Source organism: Panthera leo, chromosome B3 (genome assembly GCF_018350215.1).
Source record: "Panthera leo isolate Ple1 chromosome B3, P.leo_Ple1_pat1.1, whole genome shotgun sequence".
Lineage (NCBI taxonomy): Eukaryota > Metazoa > Chordata > Mammalia > Carnivora > Felidae > Panthera > Panthera leo.
Window position 1 is genome coordinate 40,569,367 of NC_056684.1, and position 15,869 is coordinate 40,585,235.

General features: G+C 39.0%; 1 protein-coding gene across 4 annotated transcripts in view; it reads right to left on the reverse strand.

Annotated features, from left to right (window-relative positions):
* The window catches only part of TRIP4 (thyroid hormone receptor interactor 4), a 64,778-nt gene that overhangs the window by 28,722 nt on the left and 20,187 nt on the right, over positions 1–15,869 (reverse strand). For all 4 annotated transcript variants that reach the window (XM_042941730.1, XM_042941729.1, XM_042941728.1 and 1 more), the window contains 4 exons: positions 11,921–12,050; positions 8,606–8,821; positions 3,712–3,838; positions 141–328 (listed from right to left, as the gene is read on the reverse strand). In XM_042941730.1, the coding sequence (XP_042797664.1) occupies positions 141–328; positions 3,712–3,838; positions 8,606–8,821; positions 11,921–12,050 (661 nt within the window). The remainder of the gene's footprint in view (positions 1–140; positions 329–3,711; positions 3,839–8,605; positions 8,822–11,920; positions 12,051–15,869) is intronic.

A 15,869-nucleotide genomic window follows, 5' to 3' on the forward strand; every position in this document is an offset into this window, starting at 1 on the left:
TATACTGCTTAAAGTTCTATGTGCTGAAGAGTATTATAAATCGTCACTATATTGGGGAAAATGAATTCTAATCCATAATTCTAAATCAAGTTTGTGTCACTGTAAAATCTTCCACTGGCAAGATTCATTTCTGTCCTTACCTTTTGATCCCTCTGACAAGCAGAGAAGCCCAGGGCTGATGCATAGAGAGGCACCAGCCACCATCAAAGCCTTCCTGAAATTCTTGGTCCTGGATTCGCAACTGGTGCCGATAGGAGTTCATTTCTAGTTCCGATCCTCCTGAATGGAAAGCCTTCTTCTGTGAGGCTGCACCTGTCTGGTCTATCCACTACACAAAAAAGAAACCAAATATACAGTTCTGTCTGACAAGGCAAGAACCTGGGGTAGGTATACAAAATAAGATGAATGTTAACAATGAGGAAATCATACTGGGCACATTTTCTTAAAGTTTATCCCACCTTTGTTTGAAACAAGGACATAAGAGGTGTAGGTATAAATTCAGAAGGAGTTGTAGATATGATAACAAGGTCCTATCTTAAAAGATAATTAGAATGCTGAAATCTCCATACGTAGATTCCTAATTCCAGCAAAAATACAACAAGCAGACCAGGTATAAGGTCTATAATTACTTCTACTGTAAACTTATTAATGATCCATAATGGATTCTGGACAATTTCCCAACATAACTGCATTAAATGAAGGTTCCAAATTTTGGTCCACACACCTTTCATGTGCTTAAAGGCAGAGTCACATGCTGGGACCGTGATAAAGCCAATCAGATGCTATCAGGGGCAGTAGTTATGACTGTTGGATGCAAGACATACTCTCTTACCCTGAAAGGAACAACCTGTCTCTTACAGAAAGGATGGAGAATTACTGAAACAAGCCCCCCATTACATGAAGAGAAGAGAAAATTATAGGACAGTGGTAATATAGAAAACTGATGTGTCCTGGCAGTTCTGTCACAGAATGACAAAGATTCATGTTTGTTCCAGAACAAGAAGACTGAAAGTCTTCAAAATTAAAAAAAAAAAAAAAAGGTCTTTATTAAGATGAAGTTTTTGGTTAGTTGTCTTAATTTTTTGACTTGTTTGATAATTTATAGGGGGAAAAAACTAGAGTGGTAGTTTAGAGACTCTAAGCAATCATTTAACCTCTAAAGGTTTCAGTTTTCTCAATTATAAAATGATGGGGTTGGACTAAATTGATCTTTAAGAATCTTAATGTAATATAATTTTATGACTCTAATCAACTGCTTCATATCTTAAAAAAAACACAAACATTTATTCAGTACTTGACCATGTAAAAAGCACATCAAGTATAAAAAGGGTACAGTTCTTTCTTTCAAGGCACTTATGATCCTAGTTGAAGAAAAACACATAAATAGCTAACCAAGATATAAAGCAAAATTAAGTAAATACTACCTGGGGATAGAAGCCCTTAACTGGGAATATAGAGGAAGGACTCATCCGTTACAGGGGAAATAAGTGATTTCATAAACATGTTGGTACTTGAACAATTCTGAGGTCCACATTCACTGTATTATCTCTACTACAGTTATAGTTCATATTACCTGTTTCTCTATTCCCACATCCACTTTCTCAAATTAACCTCTTATCTTTCACTGATATTATTACAGAGCCTGCTAACTGGTCTCATCTACATTTTTAGCCTTTAAGTAACTCTCTACTGTCCTACTAGTGTTACTACACTAACCTGGGCCCTCATCAGCTCCCCAATATACTACTGCAATAACCTTCTTAGCAAATTCCCTGCTTTAGTCTTACTCCTCCCTCGAATCTCTCTATACAGGCATGGAAGTCATGCCAATCTTCAACTAAAATTCTTTAAGGGCTTCTCTTTGCCTACTTTGAAATAAAACCAAACTCCTTAGCATGAGACATAAGGCCTTTCATGGTAAGATGCTGCCTACTGTTTTGGGTTGAGTAGTATCCCCCCCTAAAATTTACATCTACCCAGAACCCGTGAAAGTGACCTTATGTGGAAATAGTTGTGCATTTGTAATCAAATTAAGATTAGGTCATACTGGGTTAGGGTGGACCCCAAATCCAATGACTGCTGTCCTTAGGAAAAAAAAAAGAACACATAGACAAAAACAGGGAAGAAGACCATGTGAAGACGAAGGCAGACATTTCAATGATCCCGCTATAAACCAAGGGATGCCTGGGGCCAGGAGAAGCTCAAATAGGCAAGGAAGCATTCTCCTATAGAGCCTTTGCGGGGAATGTGTGGGCCTGCCAACGTCTTGATTTTGGTGTTAAGGAACTGTGAAAGAATAAATTGCTGTTGTCTTAAGCCAACTAGTTGTGATACTTTGTTATGGTTGCCCTAGGAAACTAATACACCCACTAGTCCATCTCAACTTTTTTTTTCATCTTAGCTTCTAACAATACTTAATTACCTCTGGTTCTACCAAACCTACAATACTCCTAAACTGCTGAACCTTTGTAAATGAACTTCCTGGAATTTTCTCCCTAGATTTGTCTCATTGGAAATTGTTATTCATCCTGTAAGTCTTCTCCCAAACACTATTTCTTTCGTGACTCCTAGAGTGTTTATGAACACTTTCCTAAAGTCCTACTCTATGCACAACATGTGTCTATCATTGCACTTTTTTTTAATTGAAGTAGAATTAACATATAGTATTATATGCAACTATCTTAAGGAATTCAAATTATTTGTATTCAAACATGTTTCCCCACTAAGTCTTTAAGGATAGGAGCTGGGCCTTTACCTTTTAATTTTCTAGCACCTGGCAAAGAAGCTGGCATGTGTAAAGTGCTGAACAAGTACCTACAGTTAGGCTGTTTAAAGAACTGCTCTGACTGCATCTCTTTGTGGAAGAACCTTCTATGGCACACATTTATATACCAAATAAAAATATGAAAAATTTCTAAACATTTAAACATTTTAGTGATTTGGTTCTACCTACCTAACCTTAGTCTGTTTCTCAGGATAATCCCTTTGATAACCACTATCTATGCAGCCTACATTCATTTTTCCATGAATATACAGGCCATGCTTTCATGTACCCATGCTTTATTCCTACAGTTCAGTCTGCTTGGAATGTTTTTTTCCCCACCATCCCCAAACACCCATTTTCTTGGATATTTCCTTTTAATGAATGTAGCTTCCCTATTAAAGCTTCTTTTATCCTCAACTGGAAGTGGTACTTCCCTTCTCTGGGTTTCCACCATACTTTATTTATATCTCTATTTGTATTAGAACTGCTTATGTGATTTTTTTCTCCCTACTGGTCTATGAGTTCTTTGAGGATAGAAGCAACATACAGTTTGTCACTTACTATCATGATAGCACATAATAGATGCTCAATGATATGATGGAAAAATGAATGACAACAATGAACATATTAATTTAAAACACCACTCTATGGGACTACTCATATTCTATAAAAGGTAGAGAAAGAACATCAACAAAAGAACCATGGGATTATTGTCTCAATCTCTTACTTAACAAAACCCTCTCTTGGGAAATACTCAGAAGATAATACAGGCCAACTTGTAAGAAGTATTGCAAAAAAATGGAAAAAACTGGGGACAGAAAATAAGGTCGGTGGGTGTATTGAAAAAGCACACTGATATCTAAAGTCTATGAAAGAGGCACACTTGAAAGGAGAAATATTGGGGCCCAAACTCCTCTCATTACCAGTTACAGCAAAGGTCCACTAACCTGGGGAGGGGACTGGTACAGGTTGGGATTCACCAGAACTCCCAAAGGCTCGTCAGAAGATCTATCCAATTTGGTGAGTGGTTGGTTCAAGGTTCCATTGGCAATTGCCTGTATTGTCTCATCTAGTCTGTGATGACAAACCAAAGGATGAAATAATTGGTAAAGTTCTATGCTCAGAATATCCTTACTTACCACAACATAAAATCCTTCAACAATGAGAAAATTTGAAATTCAAAGAGGGGTCCATGGATGAACTTTCCTACTCCCCATCACCAACTTCCTTCTCTTCACTCCAAGAACCCTAAGGAATATGAATTAGTAAAAGTTCCAGAACACTAAGAAAATAGGTAGGGCACACTACAATCATTCATCTGTTTAACAGGATTACTAAAAATGCCAAGATTAGAACAGCTGCCTAGAAATAGTCTGACCTACAGCAGAGTATTTATCCTATAGCTGCCTATTTACTCAACACATTCCATTACTCCTCTGCACACTCAGGAGGCCCTCTCCACTCCTCCAGGCTGACCTAGATTCTATCCTTGTTTCAAGGTCCAGAAGTTGTAGTAAGGTCCTCTACTGGCCCAGCACAAAAGTGCTTACTCCTTTCTCTGAAGTCCTATAGCACCTACTATTTAAATAGTCATCGGGGTGCCTGGGTGGCTCAGTCGCTTAAGGGTCCAACTTCAGGTTGAGATCAGGTCATGATCTCACAGTTTGTGGGTTCGATACCCACATTGGGCTCTGTGCTGACAGCTCAGAGCCTGGAGCCTGCTTTGGATTCTTTGTCTCCCTCTCTGTCCCTCCCCACTCATGCCCTGTCTCTCTCTCTCTCTCTCTCTCAAAAATGAATACATATTGAAAAATATTTTAAAAAACAAACAGCAGATACATCCCATGTTATCCTGTGCCCATGGTTTGCTATTTATTTTGGCTCTAAATTTACAAAAGAATGTGATGATTTCCATTTAAAGACTGTAGAACTAATCCTAGGGTAGTAGGAGATCACAGATCTTAGAGGAACTGTATCTTATTCTATCCAGTACCTCTACATTACCTACTGCTATACTCCATGTCCCTGCCAGATGCTTGACAAATGTTTATGGATAATGATAATTCTGAGGCACAACATAATGAAAGGATTTTACCAGTAGAAAAGACCAAAGATATTTGTTAGGAACCTTTTATACGCAAGGCGACTTAAATAAGGTATGGAAAACATGGTTCTTGCCTTCAAGAAGCTTTGACTCTAAATGGCAGGTTTAAGATAGCTATGAAGATGATGAACAAAACATGGAAGGATGTAGTGCTACTATGAGAGAGTTATTACAATGATTATTATTATAATCCCATGTGTTGTACCAAGTAGGTAGATATTTCAAAGGCAAAGATTGTGGGAGAGATTTCCAAACCAAGGAAAAAGCAGAAACACAACAGGTATAAAGCTAAAAAAGAAAGAGAGAGATAAAGAAAGAAGAAAAAAACCAAGAATTTTGAGGGAAGAGGGGAGTCTAAATAAAATAGGGTGGGGACAGTGGGATCTGAAGAAGGAAATAATTTTGAAATATAATAAATGGTAAATGTACCTACAACTCTAGAACCTATATAAGAAGCAATACAAGTAGCTAATCAGTACATTTTTAGAATGTTCAGACTTACCAGCATACAACCAAAACAAAGAAATATAAATAAAATTTTTCACAAAATAAATACAATTTTTCATATGTGAGAAGAGCAAATATTTTTTTTAAATGTTGAGAAGGGGATGAAGAAACTAGTATCTTACTACCTGGTTATAGCTGGTAAGTCAAAAAGTATGCATAATTTAAGATACAATTTGAGATACTGTCCAATTTAACTTCTAAAGGGCTGTATGTACTTTTTATTGAACATAAAAATAACTTGTTATTATAAAGGTAATTTATAACTGGAAAATACAAATTAATGGGAAAAAAAAGAAAAATTCCTAAACCCATCACCAAAAAATAATTTTACTTTTTTTTCTTTATGTTTACGTATCACATACGTAATAGGTAAGAACAAATAATTATTTTGAAGCTAGTGGTAGAATTTCTTTTATGGAGAGAACAACCTTTGTTTAGGAAAATTCTACAATGGATTTGGCAGATCTGAAAGAGGAGGCCAAAACTGAACCTTGTGGAAAGCATTACTATGTTTACCAATATCCAACTGGGGGGGGGGGGAGGGGGGAGAGAAAGAGAGAGAAAGAGGGGTGGAGAGAGGATGAGAAGAGAAAGGAGGGATGGGGAGGGAGGGAGACAAAGAGGGAAGGAGGAAGAGAGAGGGAGAGAGAATGAGGGGAAGGGAGAGAATGAAAGAGAAGGGGAAGGGGATGGGGATGGAGGGGGAGACAGAGAGAGAGAGAGAGAGAGAGAGAGAGAGGGAGAAAGGGGGTGGAGAGGGAAAGGGAGAGAGGAAGAGAGAGAAAGAAATAGAAAGGGGGGTGGAGGGGGAGGGAGGAAGAGAGAGAGAAAGAGAGAGACAGACATACAGACAGACAGACACCATTTCCAAAACAAAAAACAGGAAGATCCTGTGCTTTCTTTTCAGTGCTATGCTGGAGCCAATACACATGTCTCTGAACTCTATGTTCAGTGACTTCATGTTGGTAACTTGAAATTGGCCATGATGGGAATTTTTCATGAGACTTTATTTCTTAGGGCAGTTTTAGGTTCACAGCAAAACTGAACAGAAGGTTCACACATTTCTCATATGCTCCCTGACTCCACACATCCATACCTTGCCATTATCAGCCATTCCTCACTTGAGTAGTAGTACATTTGTTAAAATTAATCAACCTACACTGACACATTGTCACCCAAAATCCATAATTTACATTAGGGTTTACTCTTGGCATTGAGGCTGTACCATTTTAATAGTCCCATCCACAGTAAGAGAGCATATTCATTTTCCTATACTCACAGACTATGCATGTAGTATTTTGTATATATGTATTTTTTATTTCAGCCAATTTAATGATACATTGTTTTAAAATCTCCATTTCCCTTATAACTAGTTGAACATTTTATTTATTTATTTATTGCTTAAAGTTTTATTTAAGTCATCTGTACACCCAAGATGGGACTTGAGCCCACAACCCCAAGATCAAGAGTCACATGCTCTTCTGACTGAGCCAGCCATATGCCCCTAGTTGAACTTTTTAAAAAAATTTTTTTTTGATGTTTATTTATTTTTGAGAGAGAGACAGAATGCGAGTGGGGAGGGGCAGAGAGAGAGGGAGACACAGAATCCGAACCAGGCTCTAGGCTCCGAGGTGTCAGCACAGAGCCTGACACATGGCTCGAACTCACAAGCTGCGAGATCGTGACCTGAGCTGAAGTCAGACACTCAACCGACTGAGCCACCCAGGCGCCCCAGTAGTTGAACATTTTTTTTTTAATTTCTATTGGCCGGGAGGCCTGGGTGGCCCAGTCGGTTAAGTGTCCGACTTCAGCTCAGGTCATGATCTCATGGTCTGTGAGCTCAAGCCCCGCATCAGGCTCTGTGCTGACAGCTTGGAGCCTCCTTTGTATTCTGTGTCTTCCTCTCTCTCTGTCCCTCCCCTGCTTATACTATATCTCTCTCTCTCTCTCTCTCAAAAATAAAGAAACATTTAAAAAAAATTTTTTTTTTAATTTCTATTGGTCATTTGTATTTCTTCACCTGTAAATGGTCCTTAGGCTTCGCTCGTCTTTCTACTGGTTTGGTATGTTTTGTTTTAATTTGCAGGTCTTTACATATTATAGATCTTCCTCTTTTGACTTAAAAATGTTTAAAATATTCTCTCAGCTTGGTAGCATTTTTTTTACTTTATTTAAAATATCTCGTCTTAGGGGTACCTGGGTGGCTAAATTGGTTGAGCTTCCGACTTCAGCTTAGGTCATGATCTCACAGTTGTGCAGTAGAGCCTCGCATAGGGCTCTGTGGTGACAGCTCAGAGCCTGGAGCCTAGAGCCTGGAGCCTGGAGCCTGGAGCCTGGAGTCTGCTTCGGATTCTGTGTCTCCCTCTCTCTCTGCCCCTCCCCCACTCACACTCTTTATCTCTCAAAAAAATAAATAACATTAAAACATTTTTTTGACATCTCGTCTTTTTGTCTTCTGGGTTGTATATTTTGCTTAGAAAGAGCTATGGGACGCCTGGGTGGCTCACACAGCTAAGTGTTGGACTCTTCATCTCAGGTCAGGTTATGGTCTCATGGTTCATGGGATGGAGCCCTGAGTCCCTGAGTCAGGCTCTGTGCTGACAGCACAGGGCCTGCTTGGGATTCTCTGTCTCTCCCTTTCTTTGCCATTTCCCTGTGCCCACACACGCACGCATGCTCTCTCTAAAAATAAACAAACTTAAAAAAAAAAAAACACTTTATTACACCAAGACTGTATCTATATTCTCCTGCATTTCTTTATTTCTGATCCTTTTACCTCTTTTACATTTAACCATTTAGCCAAACTTATTATCACAGTATGGTCTGAAATAGAGATCGAATGTCAATTTTTTCCAAGCTGGTGGCCAATCATCCCAGCATGTATTTAACCCTTTCCTTATTATTTAGAAATGCTACCTGCTTTAATTACTAATTTACACATGTATACAAACAAACACATACAATGCAGGTTTTGTACTGGATTCCTTTACATTCCCATGCCCAAATGGCACCTCATTGTTTAAAAAGTTTTTTATCAAACTATAGTAATTATCTGGAAAAGTTACCCTCACTGTTCATTTTCAAAATTTTCTTAGCCACTCTTACATTTTTCTATTCCAAATGAATGTATTATTTTTAAAATCAACAAAAATAACAGATCCATGAGAGGGGGCAAATCCTTTTTAGACAAAATGCCCCCTCCCAGACCCTTTCTGGTGCTGCCCACTTACTTGCTGTGATACTCTGCTAGAGGATTTTCATCTTCCACGATCTTCCTGCCTGCAAAGTCAATGGTGATTTTCTTAGAGAGCCGAGACATATGTCGAAATTCTCTCAGCTCCTCCTCTCGTTTTTGCAGGGTCTCCCGCTCAATTTTAGACAACCACTGGTTAGAATCACTGGCAAAGTAATCTGACTCATCATCAATGACTTGCGTCCTTCGAATGCTAAGGAGATAAAGAGAACACATGTCAATTGGGTTACCTGTTGACAAAACAGGGACTTGATTACTGGAAAACTGTTTTAAGGCAGTTTACTCTTTGCTATCCTGAAAAGTATCTCAAACACAGATGCCCAAAAAAGTTCCATAATAAGGTCAAGCTCTGCTTGGTCCCCAGCTTCAGCATGTACCTTATCCCCACAGCAGGCCTAGCTCAGCTCATAAAACTAATCTCACCTTCAGGCAGAAAAAGACACAGCCTCACAACCCATTGTTCTTCTAACTCTTTCTCACTAGTCCAGCCATAACTGGGTTATCACCTGGTTTTGCTGCATCTGAGTTCATATCTTGGCAGCTTACTCACTTTCCTAGTCCCTCAACAACTGGGGTCCAGTCGATTCCTGCTAGTCCCAACTGCTGCCTTTCCCTTAGAAACTTAAAGAGTTCTATTCTGGACAGTTTAAGGCCCATGGCTCACTCTTAGGACATCCTACTACCCTACTACTACTGTATGTCAGTTTCTACCCCTTGCCCCCCCAATCTTATCACTTGTCCCTCACTAAAACACTGGATCAAATTCTAAGATATGTCAATCAGACCTATTTCTAAGATCATATCAACAAAGAAACTGAGAACTAGAAGGAATTTTAATGACCCAATTCTCTCATTCTACAGATAATGAACTTGGGGTGGGGCTCACAGAACTTAACTGACTACTCCAAATGCACAAATCCAGTCACAATTGACTCCGTGCCTAATTATTACAAATTAGTGATATACAAAGGCATAGGGAAATACTGAAATCAGATTCATATACTGATTTCAGCTTTTCAGGACATGGCTGGAATTATACAAGTTTTAAAGTAGACTGAGAGTGGGAAGTTTCAGAGAGCTCAGGAGAAACCTGCTCCTATATGTGAACCTAATAATGAAACTAATATCCTGGAACACACAAGAAAAGGAGCAATATCTGTGGAGAGAGACCCTTTTCTAGTTTCTATTTACCAAGAAATGTACTCCATTGCTAATTCTACTTCTAATGACAGTTTCATTGACTAGGGCTAGAAGTGATACTTAAAAGATTAAGAGTAGGGGTGCTTGGGTAGCTCAGTCAATTAAGCACCCAACTTTGGCTCAGGTCATGATCTCAGTCTGTGAGTTCGAGCCCCACACTGGGCTCTCTGCTGTCAACGTGGAGCCCATTTCAGGTCCTCTGGCTCCCCTTTCTGCTCCTCCTCAACTCACACACACGTGGTCTCTCTCTCTCTCTCTCTCTCTCTCAAAAATAAACATTAAAATAATAATAATAGTAAATATTGAGTGAATAGGAGTTACAAACCTTGTGATGGGCTTACTTCAGAAATAGCTTTCATTAGTCAGAGAAAGACAAGTATCATATGACTTCATTCATATGAAGACTTTAAGAGACAAAACAGATGAACATAAGGGAAGGGAAACAAAAATAATATAAAAACAGAGAGGGGAACAAAACATAAAAGACTCTTAACTATGGAGAACAAACAAAGGGTTACTGGAGGGGTTGTGGGGGGGGGGGGGGATGGGCTAAATGGGTAAGGGGCATTAAGGAATCTACTCCTGAAATCATTGTCGTACTATATGGTAACTAATTTGGGTGTAAATTAAAAAAAAAAAAAAAATTAAAAAGAAAAATAGCTTTCAAGGCACCAGGGTGGCTCAGTCAATTCAGTGTCTGACTGGATTTTGGCTTATGTCATGAGCTCACGGTTCTTGAGTTCGAGCCCAGTGTCACGCTCTGCGCTGACAACACGGAGCCTTCTTGGGATTCTCTCCCTCCTTCTCTCTCTGCCCCTCCCCTGCTCTATCTCAAAAATAAATAAACTTAAAAAAAAAAAAGCTTTATGGGGCGCCTGGGTGGCTCAGTCGGTTAGGCGTCCGACTTCAGCTCAGGTCACGATCTCACTGTCTGTGAGTTCGAGCCCCACGTCGGGCTCTGTGCTGACTGCTCAGAGCCTAGAGCCTGTTTCAGATTCTGTGTCTCCCTCTCTCTCTGACCCTCCCCCATTCATGCTCTGTCTCTCTCTGTCTCAAAATAAATAAACGTTAAAAAAAAAAAAAAAAAAAAAAAGCTTTCAAAGTTGTATCTCAGATTTACAGCAAAGGGTTTGGAAGGAGGAAGTATGTCTAACCAAAAACTTATAATGCCAGGAATAGACTCCTAGGTCAGTTACAATACATAGGAGATTCAGGGTTCTCCAAGGACCCTCACAGATTCCCACATGGCCACTTGAGAAATGAATGTATAAGTCCTATTTAAACATTTTTTACCACTAACTGGCTTTCAATACATATTTTGTCTAAAAGAAGAAAAAGGTGAAAGAGAAAGAAAAAATGAACTAACAAATTGATAAAACTGTCTCCTACAGAGAAGTCAATGGGCTAAATGACAAAAGCGTAGGAGTGTAAAAGCCTATTTAGGAACTTTTTTTTTTTTTTTTTTTAAGTAGGCTCCACGTCTGGCAGAGCCCAACAGAGGGCTCGAACTCATGACCCTGAGATCAAGACCTGAGCTGACATCAAGAGTTGGACACTCAACTGACTGAGCCACCTTATCCGCCCTAAATTTAGGGACATTTTAATACACTGATCATTAAATCAGAAAACAAATTTAGTGTTAACGGGAAGGGGAAGGGTAAACCAGGCCTTCCCAGGATATGCCACTACCTATGCTCTTTCGGAAGCAACTTCTTATAGATCCTCCAGAGCCCAGCACAGTCGTTTGCACATGGTAGGCACTCTAACATACGGTGACTGATGGAAGGAATGGCTGCAAGGAAAACAACTGGGGAATTCTGTCAACCCAAATCAACTTTCTGGCGGTATACTAGTACTGGCATCTGGCAAAAATTTAAAAATGTTGCAGGGTAAGATGCTCTTTATGGGAACCTATCTTACTCAAACATGAATTCAAAAACAAGATGTAGGCCTCCTATGTAGCAGAGCTCTTCTTTTACTGTGAATCTTTTATACTTCACTGTAAAAAGGTATCAAGTTCCAGAATAATGTTTTAATGGCCAGGATATGTAGACCACTCTATTTCTTAGCATTTGTTATTCTAACCACATACCTAGTTCTGTCAAATTCTAACAGTTTGTCCTTATGCTTAATAGCCTTCTCCAGACCAGACTTAATTCGCAGTTCTTGATGAGGAAGAAGGTCCTTGGTAGAGATGTCCACCTTTCCAGAATTCTCCGTCCCTGAAATTCAATAAGGAAACCAAATGGTATCAGACTGTAATATAAATTAGTTGTATCGCTGTGCAGCAAAGAACAAAATATCAGAAGATCTGTCTCTGTTCTAAATGGCTGACAGCCTTCATTTCAATGAAAAACAAATAACACGGGCTAGGCTTTACTTATTAAGCACCAAGCAGGGCTTCACACAAGATTGGTTTTCAGGAAACATTAGGATCCACTCCTTCCCATGTGGAAATTTGGATCACTAAGGGTACCAAACTGTTAAACAATATAAAAATGCCATGTAAAGGAAAAGATTTATTAAGTAGGGGTGACTACAACCTTTAAACATACTTTCAGGGGTGCCTGGGCATCTCAGTCGGTTAACCATCTGACCCTCGATTTGGGCTCAGGTCATGATTTCATGGTTTATGAGTTTGAGACCCATATGGGGATCTGTGCTGACAGTGCAGAGCCTGCTTGGGATTCTCTCTCTCTCTCCCTCTCTCTGCCTTTTCCCCATTCGCAATCTCTCTCAAAATAAATAAACTTAAAAAAAATAGACATACTTAGACATAGCAAAATTAAAAAATAGACAATGGAAGAAAAAAGAGTAGAAATTGCAGGAAAGAGACAGAAATGAATACTGAAGGGTGCCTGGGTGGCTCAGTCAGTTAAGCGTTCAACTTCGGCTCAGATCATGACCTCACATTTCGTGGGTTTGAGCCCTGCATCGGGCTCTGTGCCGACAGCTCAAAACCTGGAGAATGCTTCAGACTCTGTGTCTCCCTTTCTCTGCCCCTCCCCCGGTTGTGCTTGATCTCTCTCTTTCTCAAAAATAAGCATTAAAAAAAAATTTTTTTTAATACTGAAAACTTATTAGATGCTAAAGCACTTAATATATATTATTTAATTCTCCCAATAACTGTGTAAGACAGTTTATACTATCTTTGTTTTATAAAAAAAGAAACTAAAGTTTAGAGACAATAATATACTTACTGAGTCACTCAGAAATTAAAAGGTGGAAACAACATTTAAACTTAGGTCTAACTCTAAAGCCCATATTCATTCCTCAGCCCATGTGTCATCTCCTACATGACAGCAAACCATAAACCTATATATCACAGAAAAGAGAGCCATGAATTATGATAAAGCCAAGATCTAAGATGCATTAGGAAAACAACAAGGCTGAAATTAAGGCTGACCTTATGCTTATTTCAAACTCCAGGCCTGTTCAAATTCCTATCAAAACTCTCTCTTAAGATTAAAACGAAAGGGGTGCATGAGGGACTCAGTTGGTTAAGCATCAAACTTTGGCTCAGGTCATGATCTCACAGTTTGTGGGTTTGAGCCCCATTCGGCTCTGTGCTGACAGCTCAGAGCCTGCTTTGGATCCTCTGTATCCCTCTCTCTACCCCTTCCCTGTTCGCACACGTACATGCTTTCTAACAAACAGATAAACATTTTAAAAAAAGACTAAAGAGAGAGAGAAACAGAGATTCTTATGTTCTGAACATAAGAAAAACACTTAGGGGGCACCTGGGTGGCTCAGTTGGTTAGGCTTCTGACTCTGGCTCTGGTCACGATCTTGTGATTCATGAGTTCAAGCCCTGCCTCAGGCTCTGTGCTGACAGCTTGAAGTCTGGAACCTGCTTTGGATTCTGTCTCCTTCTCTCTCTGCCCCACCCCCACTCGCACTCTGCCTCTCTCTCTCTCAAAAATAAACATTTTAAAATATTTTTTTTAAAAAGGCATTTATAACTACCTTTTCTCATAATAATGACCTTAAAGAAATTCTAACTGAAAAAATATGGAGATAATGTTCAACCTCTTCAATAAAATAATTAACTACAAAAATAAAAATATTTGAAATGTCAAAATTCAACAGTGACAGACTTTAGTCATTATGCTGTTGTAGACTGATACAATATTTTGGTAAAGTAATGTGGCAAATACATTTTAAGTGTCAAAAATGATCATATTAAAGACAAATACCATATGATTTCACTTATATGTGGAATCTAAAAAAAAAAACAAAAAGCAGAAACAGATCCCTAAATGCAGAGAACTGGTGGCTGCCAGAGGGGAGATGGATTGAGAGACAGGCAAAAAGGTATGAATGGGAGTGGGAGGTACAGGCTTTTGGTCACAGACTGATTAAGGAAGAAAAGTATAGCATACAAAATCTACTCAATGGTATTTTCATAGCATCATATGGTGACAGATGGTAGCTACAATTGTGGTGGTGAGCATAGTATAACATGTACAATCGCCGATCACTAAGTTATATATACCTGAAACTAATATAACATTGTGCATCAACTATACTTCAGTTTAAAAAAAAAATAATATTCTTAAAAAAAATAAAAAGTAAATAAATAAAACTCATCTTCTTTGGGCGCCTAGTTGGCTCAGTTGATGGAACATGCAACCCTTGATCTCAGGGTTGTGAATTCAAGCCCCACGTTGGGTGTAGAGATTAATTTAAAAATAAATAAATAAATAAAAAATAATCTTTGACTCAGTAATCCCATTCTTGGGAATTTATCCCAAAGCAATAAATTGAAAGATATATTAACAAAGGTGACTGTAATATTTATAATTTTTGAAGAGTCAAAATTTTCAGTAACTGGAAGTAGGTGATCAAATTACAATAAATCAAGTTAATAGACTATTTTGGGCCACTAAAATCAATAAATGTGAAGAATATATAGCAACATAGAAATTATAAAATACTAATAGAGAAAAATGAAAACAAAAGAAAAAAAGGAAAACAAAATCCTATATACACTATGATCACTAATACCAACCAATTTTTATTTATTTATTTATTTATTTATTTATTTATTTATTTATTTATTTATTTTTAAACATTGATTTATTTTTGAGACAGAGAGACCATGAACAGGGGAGGGTCAGAGAAAGAGGGAGACACAGAATCTGAAACAGGCTCCAGGCTCTGAGCTGTCAGCACAGAGCCCGACGCGGGGCTCAAACCCACAGACCGTGAGATCATGACCTGAGCCAAAGTTGGACGCTTAACCGACTGAGCCACCCAGGCGCCCCCTCAATTTTTAATGAAAAAAAAAAAACAAACTATGAACTAAAGCAAAAACAAAAATTTGCATAAGTGGAAAATAATGGATACATTGCTTTTCCTTTTAAAAATGTCCTGGGGTGCCTGGGTGGCTCAGGCAGCTAAGCAACCAACTCTTGATTTCAGCTTGGGTCACCATCTCATGGTTCATGAGATCAAACCCTGAATTGCGCTCACGTTGTTGGTGCAAAGCCTGCTTGGGATTCTCTGTCTCCCTCTTTCTCTGCCCCTCCCCTGCTTGTTATTTCTCTCAAAATAAATAAATAAACATCCAAAAAAAATTTTTTTAGGGGCGTCTGGGTGGCTGAGTTGGTTGAGCATCTGACTTTGGCTCAGGTCATGATCTCATGGCTCGTGGGTTCGAGCCCCACATCGGTCTGTGCTGACAGCTTGGAGCCTGGAGCCTGCTTTGGATTCTGTGTCTCCCTCTCTCTCTGCCCCTCCCCCACTCATGCTCTGTCTTTCTCTCTCAAAAATAAACATTAAAAAACATTTTTTTTTGATTCTTAATGCCCTTAAATATTTTTAAGATCTTTGTAATGTTTGTTTGTTTAATGTTTTATTTATTTTTGAGAGACAGAACGTGAGCAGGGGAGGGGCAGAGAGAGAGGGAGACACAGAACCCCAAGAAGGATCCAGGCTCCGAGCTGTCAGCACAGAGCCTGATGTGGGGCTCGAACCCACGGGCAGATCACAACCTGAGCCAAAGCTGGATGCTTAACTAACTGAGACACCCAGGAGCC